This window comes from Narcine bancroftii, chromosome 10 (assembly GCF_036971445.1).
Source record: "Narcine bancroftii isolate sNarBan1 chromosome 10, sNarBan1.hap1, whole genome shotgun sequence".
NCBI classification, from domain to species: domain Eukaryota; kingdom Metazoa; phylum Chordata; class Chondrichthyes; order Torpediniformes; family Narcinidae; genus Narcine; species Narcine bancroftii.
In genome coordinates, this window is record NC_091478.1 from 103,161,442 (window position 1) to 103,173,770 (window position 12,329).

The following is a 12,329-nucleotide window of genomic DNA, read 5'->3' on the forward strand; positions in this document are numbered from 1 at the left end:
AAATCGGAGTATTGAATTCAAGAGTAGGGAGGTTATGATGAAATTGTACAAGGCATTGGTGAGGCCAAATTTGGAGTACTATATACAGTTTTGGTCACCAAATTATAGGAAAGATATAAACAAAATAGAGAGAGTGCAGAGAAGGTTCACGAGAATGTTGACAGGATTTCAAGGTTTGAGTTACAGGGAAAGGTTGTGCAGACTGGGGCTTTTTTCTCTGGAGCGTAGAAGATTGAGAGGGGACTTGATAGAGGTGTTAAAGATTTTAAAAGGGACAGACAGAGTAAACGTGGATAGGATTTTTCAATTAAGAGTGGGGGAGATTCAAACTAGAGGGCATGGTTTAAGATTGAAGGGGGAAATTATAAGGGGAAAATGAGGGGAAATTTCTTTACACAAAGGGTGGTGGGGATGTGGAATGAGCTTCCGACAGATGTGGTCGAGGCGGGATCATTGGTTACATTTAAGGAAAGACTAGATAGTTACATGGATAGGAGAGGACTGGAGGGGTATGGACCGGGCGCTGGTCAGTGGGACTAGGAGGGTGGGGATTTGTTACGGCATGGACTAGTAGGGCTGATCTGGCCTGTTCTGTGTTGTAAGTGGTTATATGGTTATATGGAAGATGAGAGGCGATATTCACCCAGCGGAGAGCCTTGGTTGTGCTTTGCAGCTGTTTAAATAAAGTTTGAATAAAGTTGTGTTTGAATAAAATGGATTGATGTCGCTCGTCATTGGGGTGACTCTCTTAAAGTGTCCCTTATCCCTGCTCAGTAAAAGTCTTTATCTTTATTAGTATATAATTAATGCTTTATTTGTAAAATTGGGGGAGGCGGAGGGGGTGGTTAATTATGTTGTTCCTCTTTCGGGTGGCTCTATGGAGGGGGAGGAACCTGCAGCGACGATTAAATGATTTCATAGAATGTGACTGAAAATAAAGCAAAATTTATTAAGGTTTATATATTCATGCGTGTAGTTTGTTCAGTGTAAGTACAGTATGATATTTTTTGTCTTTCAAACTGTTTATTCATAATGCAGGTGTATTCGGCATTGTAAGAGTGGGTCTCAAGCAACTGGAAAACTTACTTACCAGGCATCTGTAGTAATGCATAACTGTAGTATTTCCCCCCGTATTAACCTCATTAAGTAAATTTAGATTCCCCAGTTCTGATTGAAGGAATTGAAATTATGTTCAGGATTTTTATCAAGAATTTTGGGCTTTCAAGGAAGAAAACATTATTTAGAGAGGGACTTCCTGAGAGCAAGGCCAAGGCTGTGAGGTGAAGAATTCGTAGGAGACAGGAACAAAAGGAGGACCAAAAGCTTTAGGGCTATCAGAAACGACTCCAAGTGATCTTACTTCTCCTTCATGATACATTTAGACAATGAAATTTGAAGTTGCTTGGTGAATCCTCGAGCACAGAATCAGAAGAAATTTTTTTTTTCTTTTTTTCTTGGCTTGGCTTAGCGGACGAAGATTTATGGAGGGGTATGTCCACGTCTGCTGCAGGCTCGTTGGGGACTGACAAGTCCGATGCGGGACAGGCAGGCACGGTTGCAGCGGTTGCAAGGGAAAATTGGTTGGTTGGGGTTGAGTGTTGGGTTTTTCCTCCTTTGCCTTTTGTCAGTGAGGTGGGCTCTGTGGTCTTCTTCAAAGGAGGTTGCTGCCCGCCGAACTGTGAGGCACCAAGATGCACGGTTGGAGGCGAGATCAGCCCACTGGCAGTGGTCAATGTGGCAGGCACCAATTTAATATGAATGAAAAGATACAAATGGATCAGCAAGAGAGATTCATTGAAATTCTTATGTTTAATGTTCATCAAGCATTGAAGTGGTCAGTTAAGCACAAAGTTGTCAGAGTCCAGTTGTGCAGGCACGAATGTAAGGACATGACTTTGGGTGTGAATGAAAGTTGCATCTGTTTCCACAGGGGCAGCAGTCCACGGTCGGGATTACACTGCCACCTGCTGGCAGTGGGATCGAAACCAGCTTCATCATCTATGTGTCTTGTGCTTTTGCGCTGAAGGTAAGTGTTGAGGTCATGATGCTCTTTCAGGACCCATCAGGTTATTGGCAAATACACCAGGGGTTTTTGTATGTTCATTCCACTTGCCTTTGAATGACATCCCATTGCTGAAAAATAATGGGAGACATTAACACCTGTTGAAAGTAGATTTGTGAACCTAATCTTCTTGGGAATTAATAGGCAATAAATTAAATAGAAATTTAAGAAGGTGCAAAAAAGATTCACTATGATATTACTGGGCCTGGAAGCTTTGCATTATAGGGAGCGGCTGGATTGGATGGGTATTAAACAACAAGCAATGTTCAGGAGGAACTCAGCAGGTCAAGCAACAATAAGACGACTGGGACAATTCTCTTTCTCCCACTGAGTTCCTCCAGCAGATTGTTTGTAACTACTGATTCCAGCATCTGCTGTGCCAAAACACAGAAACGCTGGAGGAACTCAGCTGGTCTCGCGGTGTCTACAAGAGGAAAAGATGCCGGGCCTGAGCCATTCCTCACAGAGTTCCTCTAGCATTTCTGTTTTTTGACTACAAGCGCAGTATCTGCTGACTTTTGGTGTTCCAGTCTCCTGTGTGTCCCGAGGTTGGGTCTAAGTTTTCCTAAGAAATGGAGCAACGTGATCTAATTTTCATCTGATACTCCAAAAGGAGTGATTCACATGGAAGAATAATGGTAAACAAGAAAGTGTGCAGACACTGCGGCCTAGTGGAAAAGCTTAGCAGGTCACACAGCATCCATTAGAAGGTAAGAAGCAGTTGACGTTTTGGGCCAGAGCTACCCATCAAGAGTGCTGACAATCAAGCGGACGCCAGAATGAAAAGGTGAAGGGGCAACGGAAGGAGTACAAATGAACTGGTAAGAGTAATAGGTGGATGCAGGTGGGAAGGTAGAAGAGAAAGCAGCTGAGAGCAGGAAGGGAAGAGGGTGGGAGTTGATGAAAAAATTATAACCTGTCTTATCCATGTGAATGAGATGTGATTTTAAGGGCTGAATTGCATTCACTCCAGGTGCCGAAATTTGATATTATAGTTTCATTCGCAAAGGAAATAACTAATTTTCAGGTCTAAGGTGTTGAAAAGAAACGGGTAAATTGCTTGTCATGAAATGCAAGGCCCTGGTGCTAATGCAGCTTGGACTTTGGTTTGTCATCACTGCAATGAAGCAGGCTCAAGAATATTGCCAGCTCACATGGGATCACTAGCACTGGGACCAAAGGAGCTATTGAGATTCTGATCCTCATTTCAAACTTCAAATTTTTAAAACAATTGAGATGTACTAAATGGGAATAGGCCCTTCTGGTTCATGAGCCCGTGGTCCAAATTAACCTATAACCCTTGTATGTTTTGATGGATGCGTGGAAACCAGAGCATCCGAAGGAAACCCACATAGACGTGGGGAGAAGGGACCAACTCCTTACAGATAGCACTGGATTCGAGCCCAGGTCGCTGGCACTGTAATAGCGTTGCACTAACTACTGTGTTAACATGTGATCACTGATGAAGTTTCATTGTGATGGGGCTTTAAGATCAGACGTTGCCTCTGACAACACAAAGTCAATGGAACAAACTTAAATACCTCGAGTGAAATAAAGATGGAACTTCTAACTCATGGGCTCGAAGATGGAAGTATCATTAAGCTTTCATGTTAGGGAAAGATCTGTCGTAAATGGTCAAGTCAAAATTGGTCTGCCCTAACGTTGTGGGACATGAGTAATGCTCAAAAGTGCTGGAGAAACTCAGCAGGTCATGGAATACACAGTATAACCTGATTTTCTTTCAGGCACTGCAACTAATTCATATCCTGATGGTTCAGATGACTGTATCAATATTCCTGATAGATTGGGAAAAGCCCAAGGGAAGACCATTACCTAAACCAACAGGTAGGTTCAATGAACTCCACTCATTGATAGTTTGCAGAGCACAAATTAGCTGTTGTGTGATGCTTGCACGACAGGAAAAAAATTTAATTGGCCATGAAGTTCCTTGAGAAGATCTGCATAGAAGCAGCTTGATATCCCAGTGTTGTACCCCATCCCTCAAGTCTTAGCAAGTCAGCAAGTCAAGTTTATTATCATGTGATTGCACAAGTGCAACACGACAAAACAGCATTCTCCAGTCCTCAGTGCAAAAACATGCGAACACTCAACCAGGCATACTACAGATAGATAACCGATTATATATGCAGTATGTATATACATAAAAATAAGTATTGTTCAATAAATAGTAGGGACACGGAAAGATTGTATGAGCACTTCACTTCAATCATTCATCATTCTCACTGCCTGCTGGAAGCAGCTGTTTCTCAGCCTGGTGGTTCTGGCTCTGATACTCCTGTATCACTTTCCTGATGGGAGGACCTAAAATATGCTGTGTGTTGGGTGATGGGGGTCCTCAACGATTTTGTGAGCCCTCTTTTCGTTCCCGGTAGATCACATCGATGGGGATTAGGGTGGGGAGGATCGTTCCCTCCCCACCACACCCTAGCTCTTAAGTTTATGTTCTCCTCTTTCTCTAGACCCCCAGAAGAATAAAATGGGATTTTTACTCTAAAGTACCTCCCAGGACCAGCTACCATGCTGACCCACTGAAGTCCATCCAGCTTCTCATGTTTGCTCAAGATTTCAGCATCTGCAATTTTTGTCCTTCTCTATGGTTTTGCACCCTGGTTGATTCATATTTTTCTTAGAAGCTATAAGGGGAAAGATTGGATAAGGTGTAAAGCCGGTGACTTGCCCGATACCATGTGCTACATCAATGCAGTCAAGTTAGTCAGGTACAAAGCGAGCCATTGCTTTCTCAATCAACTGGGACATTACCATGTTTATGAAAGCTTGCAAATGCTGTCAGGCTCTTGATCATTCCCACACTACCCTAACCAGACACCACTTCAGTACCTGCAAAAGACTTGGCTGGACTATTGAAACACCACTTTTGTCTTACACTATCTGAATATTACCCATTTTTCCTTGATATTTATTATCTTATTCCTGATTGGTGTGTCTTGCCTGACTCCTTGGCTGCAGCAAGCAAGAGTTTGGGTGCATACGTAGATTGTACTTGTGCGTAAATTTAACATCATTATTTATAAAGTACGTTGTGGAAGGCGTTAAATAAATGCAAGTCCTTTTTTAATATTCTATTTATTGACCACACAGTAGAAGTTGATTCCAGCCATTGAAATCTATGCTGCTCAATTAACCTACCAACCCTATAGGTTTTTGGAATGTGGGAGGAAACCCACACAGCCACAGGGAGAACGTACAGAAAGTGCTGGATTTGAACTCATATTGCTGGCATTTTAGTAGCACTAACTGCACGCTAGCCCTGCCACCCACTGAGTTTAAGAGAGGTATTGCTCTAGTTTACCTTGTTGAGACTAATTGATCACATAGGTGTATTTTGGAGACACGGCTTTGCGAGCCAGAAGGGCTAGGGTTAGGGCATAGTTCAAACCTGGCACTCTTTGTAAGGAGTCCCATTACCTGCATGGTTTTCCTTTGGGTGCTCCAGATACCTCCCACGTCTCAAGGACGTATGGATTTTGTAGGTCAGTTGATCACGTGGGTGTATTTGGGAGACATAGGTTCGAGAGCTGGAAGGGTCAGTTACCATGCTGTATCTCTAAATTAAAATGAAAAGGTGAGTAATAACTGACTGTACTAATGTTATTCTACAGAAAACAAACCAAGTTCCTCATCGGTCAGCATCTGGCGAACTTACTTCATAGCCAATGAGTGGAATGAAATTCAGACAAAGAGGAAGATAAATCCAATTCTGCAACTATTTCTTATTCTACTGCTGTTAGAGGTAGGTGAGCCTCAGTAAACAGTGCACATCTGGAGAGAGAGGTTAACAATACAAAAAGAGCAGAAGCAGAAATACAGGGTTAAATAATCAATTTAAATTTAAATTTTGACAAACAGCACTGTAACAGACCTTTTCAGCCCACAAGCTGCCCAATTGGCTGCCCAATTGACCGACACCCCCGTGCGTTTTGAATGATGGGAGGAAACCAGAGCACCCTGACGAAACCCACACGGACATGGGGAGGAAGTACGAACTCCTTACGGACAGTCCCTGATTCAGTCTATAAGCATTGCGCTAGCCATGCAGACTTTCGTGTTTCACTCCATTCAGCTGTTCCAATGCAAAGTCTCTTTGTGGAAGAGGTTCTCCTTTTCGAAGGGAGGTTTGCGAGAGCCTTTGTTGCTGCTCCCCATCTGTTATCCCTACTGATCTCATTTTTAAAAATTTTACTTAGACATACAGCAAGGTAACAGATCATTTCAGCCCAGGAGTCCTGTGCAGCCAATTTACACACAATTAACCTACACCCCTGGTATGTTTTGAATGGTGGGAGGAAACTGGAGCCCCTGGGGAAAATCCACACAGACTTGGGTAGAGTGGACAACGCGGGGTTCGAACCCTGGTCCCAATCGCTGGCACTATAAAGGTGTTGCACTAACCTCTATGCCAACTGTGCTACCCTTCTTCTTAAATGTTAAAATTGAGCCTGCATTCACCACTTCAGCTGCCAGCTGGTTCCACACTCCCACCACTCTCTGTGTGAAGAAGTTCCCTCTAAACTTTTCCCCTTTTCACCCTTAACCTTTGGCCTCTAATTTGTATCTCACCGACCCTCGGTGAGAGCCTACCCTCCTTTACTTTGTCTATCCCCCTCATAATTATAACTATCAAATCTCACTTCATTCTTCTACATTTCAGGGAAAAAAGTCCTCAGCTGTTTCACCTTTCCGTGTTACTCAGTTCCTGAAGTCTGGGCAACGTCCTAGTAAATCTCAATCTTATTGATATCATTCCTGTCGTTAGGTGACTAAAACTGTACACAATACTCTAAATTTGGCCTCACCAATATCTTCTATGACTTTACCATAATATCCCAACTCCCATTCTCAATACTTTGATTGATGAAGACCAAAATGTCAAAAACTCTCTTTACAACCCTGTCCACCTCTAACACCACTTTCAGGGAACTGTGTCTGTAATCCCAGATCCCTTGTTCTACCCCATTTCTCAGTGCCTGACGATTTCCTGCGTATGTCCTTCCAAAATGCAGCACTTCACATTTGTTTGCATTAAATTTCATTTGCCATTTTTCCACCTGGTCCAGATCTCTCTGCAAGCTTTGAAAATCTTCCTCGTGGTCCACACGCCTCCAATCATTGTTTTACTCTACAATCCTTTGTGTATTGTACAGCAGCAGAAATACAACTATTTGAGCCCCTAAGGACTGTGACTAAACCTCTCCATGGCCCTCGAATTTGTGGTTCAGTTTGCATTGACCATTGTCTAAAAAGGAGATGAATCTTTGGCGTCTGTGCATGGAGATGGCTGCAATGTTCAGCTGCGCTGTTACAGAATTCAGCGATTGAGTCAACACAAAGTCACTGAATTGTTGTGAAGTTCAATTTTCCATTTAGTCTTCGTGTTGCAAAAGCCACTGAAGATGATAGACTTTGTTGAAATAACTAGCACTCTGTGTATAAAAAAGAATCCCTCGCTAATCTCTATCACAAATTTCCTTTTAAACTTCTCCCCTTCATCTTAAGCACATGTAATTCAGTTTTTGACAGTTTTCCCCTGGTAAAAAGATTCTGATTGGCTTCTCTATCTCCTGATATTGTAAACCTCTGATGAACAGTTGGCATTTTTTCCACATTAGACCAATGAGGGAATGGATTCAGGGAAAAACAGACATGAACATGGACCTCTAATGTTTTTTGGCTCTTTCAAATGAGGTTAAAATACTCCACCATTTCCCTTGGGTTAATATTAAATCAGTCTGTGGCCAGGCATAGGCAGAACTAAAATGTGAGAACACAAAATTCCCTTGAGCAGTGTGGTTAAGGGAGTAGTGACCTTACATAGGGGAAATTCCTCTGGCCACTTTACTAAGAACAAATTCCTTTCAGTGGGTTCTCTGAACTCACTGCTCTGTCCAGTATTAAAGGAGAGGGAAGGAACACATCATTTGTCCCAGAGACAATGCATCAGGATGTTGGAAAGTTTGGAGCAGCCTCTACGAAACCCATATTTCTTTCCTTCGTTTTTTTTTTCTATGCTCATTATGAGTTTGATGTTGATTTTCACACCATCTTGGTCAATTTTAAGAGAATATCAATATTCTCTGTGAAATAATGTTTGTTTCACTCCTTATAGCAATGGAGTGGTTATGTGAACACGATTAGCAATCCAGAGGCCTGAATATAAATTCAAGTCCAACCATGGAAAACAAAGAATTTAAATTTTAAGTATGGAATTTTAAAATTTAGATATACAGCGCAGTAACAGATCCCTCCAGCCCACGAGCCTGCGCTGCTAAATACACCAATTAACCTCCTGTACATTTTTGAAGGGTGGGAGGAAACTGGAGCTCCCAGAGAAAACCCACAGCCACACAGAGAGAACATACAAACTCTGTTCAGACAGTGCCAGATTTGAACCTGGGCTGCTAACACTGTAACAGTCTTGCACGAACCGCCACGCTAACCCTGACACCCTAAGTTATTTAAATAAAATCCTGAGGTGAGGTTGACATGGTTAGTGTAGCAGTTAGCACCACGCTATTACAGTGTCAGTGAACCGGGTTTGAATCCGGCCCCGGAAGGAGTTTGTTTGCCTTCCTTTTACCTGTGTGGGTTTCCTCTGGGTTCCTCCCACATTTCACACGTATGGAGTTTGTACTTTGGAGAAGAAAATTTGCTATCCATTTCTAATCTGACCTAAGTATGACTGCAAACTATCAACTATGGTTAACTCTTAATCTTTCTTCTGCAATGGCCCATTTGAGCCACTCAGATGCTGTACACCATAGAAGCACCTATGACATACGGGCTGCTCTGGTTTAACATGGCTGCTCACTGCCATCGTCTCAAGGACGTGCATTGCTTCTTGGGGTCAGCGTGCAATTTAAAAACGTTCTGCAATTTTCTCCAAACATTTTTCCACGGGGAGAAAAAGCTTGAGGAATTTTGATAACTGGAAAATGGAACATTCTGAGAAACACTCCCAGACCCAGAAGAGTGATGGAATGAAGGTTGTTTATCTCTGCTCCAACAATGCCTCTTAGGAGAGGTGCCCTGATTGAACTAGGATAATGTTTCACTCACAAGACTGACTGAGATTATTAGTATCATTCCATGTGATGACAGTAGGGTTTGTAGCTGTTAGCAGCTGCCCCGTCATATGATGTGATTAACGTAAAAACCTTGCTCTTCAATTCCCCCCCCAGTGTGCATAAAGTTTGGTTCTCAAATGGAATCAGATTGCAATGTACACATAAATCTCTTCATTCCTGACGAAGGGTCACAACACCGACCACCCTTTGCCTGCACTGATGCTGTTCAACCTGTGGAGTTTTGTTTTTACTTCAGGCTCTTCGTTCTGTTTTTTATACACCTCATTAGAAAGTGTAATGGACAGTACGTCAACAATATTTCAAGAAAAATTCACACCTTTATTTGCCTCCTATCACTTCGCATGATTGCTGTTATGACGTTGCTAAACACCTTTATTGTCCAGTCACTGTTCAAATTGAGCTGTGACAGTGACAGTGAACAAGCTACTGTATTTGGAAATAATCAGAGCTGAATAAAACCTTGTGCCCTGTCAGAGTCCTATAGCACAGAACAAACACTTTAGCCCAACTTATCCATGCTAGCTGCTGGTATTCTGGGCTAATCCCTTTTGATCTGTACCCTTCCAAGTCCTTCTGACCTGTATATCTGCCCAAATTTCTTTTGAATGTTAGAATTGTGATTGCTGCCACAATCCCTTCAGTAAAAAGGTTGCCCCTCGGGTCCCTCTTAAAGTCAAAATCACGCCAAGGCTGTGCCGTGCATCATTCAGGAACTGGAACCCACCTGACTCCTCGTGTGACAGAAATCAGGCATTAACATGGTAGAGGAGTGTGATTTTCCCACGTCAAGCAGAGAACAGTTACAAATAGATACTTGGTTCAAAGGCTTTCCCAATCACTCTCAGCCATAATAGCCATGAATAATTTCCATTCTGCCCACAAATATTGGGGTCAATCATGGCAGCCATCGTTGACCGCTTCAATGCCATTTTCATGTTGTAAATAAGTAAGATTGTCTTTGACTACAATGTCCTGACAGGGTTTGACTTGAGCTGTGTTTACAACTGCAAAGGAGGAAAAACCCAACACCCAACCCCAACCCACCAATTTTCCCCTGCAACCGCTGCAACCGTGTCTGCCTGTCCCGTATCGGACTTGTCAGCCACAAACGAGCCTGCAGCTGACGTGGACATTTACCCCCTTAAATCTTCGTCCGCGAAGCCAAGCCAAAGAAAGAAGAAAAATAATTATGCATGAACAAAATGTCAATATGTAATAAATTCAGGGTAGATTTATTAATTGCAAATGTGGAAATCTGAATAGATCTTTGAACTACTCCTTGACCATCTGGATGATCACTGACTGTAACCGTGTTTCTTGGACCTCGGGATGAATTAATATACGAGGCTATTTGAAATCTCTTCTCACAATCAACTCCAAAGATTCACGTGGCATGGAAATCATGCATGCCCTTCATCCCCAACTCTGTGCTGACCCATTTTAATCAATCCTGCCCTCTACCCATTTTAAGCAGCTCCCATCACATTATCACTCATCTGCAAACTAGGGATAATTCATAACCGGCAACTCACCTCCCGACCTGCATGTCTTTGGGACGTGGGAGGAGACCCATGCAGTTAGAGAGAACGAGCAAGCTCCACACACAGATGGAACTTCCAGTTCCATAAAATGACTGCAACCAACCTCTGTTAGCAAGGGATGAGTAGTCATTCAGCTCCACCCCCAAATGCCTTCAGGCCCCTGAAATCTCCAGAGAACCCAGGATTGAATTCGGGTCACCTACATTGTGAGACAGTGGCCATACCAGCCACACCTATTAAAAAGTTATTCACTGAATTAAGATCTACCATTGAAATCTGGAAATTAATTAACCCTTTCTGGAGAGCAGCTGAAATGATTTCACTATGCCTGTGTGTCTTCTTGTTCAGAGCTTCAATTTCTATTCAAATATTGGACCCTTCCAAATCTCCTGACCTTTGCTGCTAACAGGCAATCCTGAAAGGAGATACTCAAATCAGGCTTTTCTCTACAAATAAATATTGCCTAAAGAAGGTTCAAGGTTCCTTTTGTGATGATACATTAAAAATGTAAAATACATAATATACTTTTAACTTTTTCCTGCCAGAAGGCAGTCAGCATTGCCATTAGTATTGCCCAGCGCCCCTTACAGTATGATAGAAAGAGAAGCAAAAGAGAATCCCTTCAGATTCGCTGATTGGCATCCGGTGGACTCGCATCTGGTGGATTCGCGTCCAGTGGATTTGCATCCAGTGCTCCACAGCCTCTGCAGCCTCATGTACTCCTGTTTGCAACCTGATCTCCAGATCCAAACCTCCATCATGATCAGGAAGCTTTCAGCTTGACACAAGATCCGGGAGGGAGATGAGCTTCATCTTTAAATCCAGCGAATTAGAATACTTTGCTTGGATGCGTGCTGAAGTTAGTTTCAGTAACTGTCAAAAAATAAACACCTCAAAGCTTCCAGGACTTTAGGGAAGGGGCCTGTGCATGGGACGTTGCATTGTTAGCAGAGTGAACTGAAGTATTCTATTTTTGTGTAAGACAGTACATAAGAAATAGAAGCATCATTAAAGCCCCTGATGCTATTCTGATATCACAATTAAACCTGTGCCTCGTCCAATTTTCATGTCTGGATTCAATATCCCTTTGATATTTTAGTAACTAAACAAACACTATTGCAGTGACCAGGGTTCGAATCCAGCTCAGTCTGTAGAGTTTGTATGTTCTCCTGTGACTGTGTGGATTTCCTCTGGGTGCTCTGCCTCCTCCCACTTTTTAAACCATACAAGGTTAGTAGGTCAGTTGGGGTATTTTGGTGGCACAGGCTCGTGGGCTGGAAGGGCCTGTTACTGTGCTATGCTGTGTTGAAATTAAATTAAAATTAAAAATGTATTGATCTCACACTTGAACATACTTTACCATCCAAAGATCTGCACATTGAAGTATTTTCAGACCCCCTTATTCAAAGGTCATGCCCCTTCAATTAGACCCTCCAGCCTGTGTAAACAGATTCTCAGAACTATTCTTCTTTCTCCAGATCTTCAAAGCTTAAATGAGATCAGGCCAAACTTCCTCAATCTCTTCTCGAGATTGCGGGGTAAACACAAAGAGGATGGCAAAAGCAGTGTAAGTGTAACATCTTGTGCCTGAAGCATCTATTT

General features: G+C 42.6%; 1 protein-coding gene across 1 annotated transcript in view; it reads left to right on the forward strand.

Moving 5' to 3' along the window:
- The window catches only part of LOC138745052 (meckelin-like), a 91,979-nt gene that overhangs the window by 60,758 nt on the left and 18,892 nt on the right, over positions 1 to 12,329 (forward strand). The window contains exons 18-20 of the mRNA XM_069902127.1: positions 1,931 to 2,026; positions 3,808 to 3,907; positions 5,704 to 5,834. Coding sequence (XP_069758228.1) covers positions 1,931 to 2,026; positions 3,808 to 3,907; positions 5,704 to 5,834 — 327 coding nt within the window. The remainder of the gene's footprint in view (positions 1 to 1,930; positions 2,027 to 3,807; positions 3,908 to 5,703; positions 5,835 to 12,329) is intronic.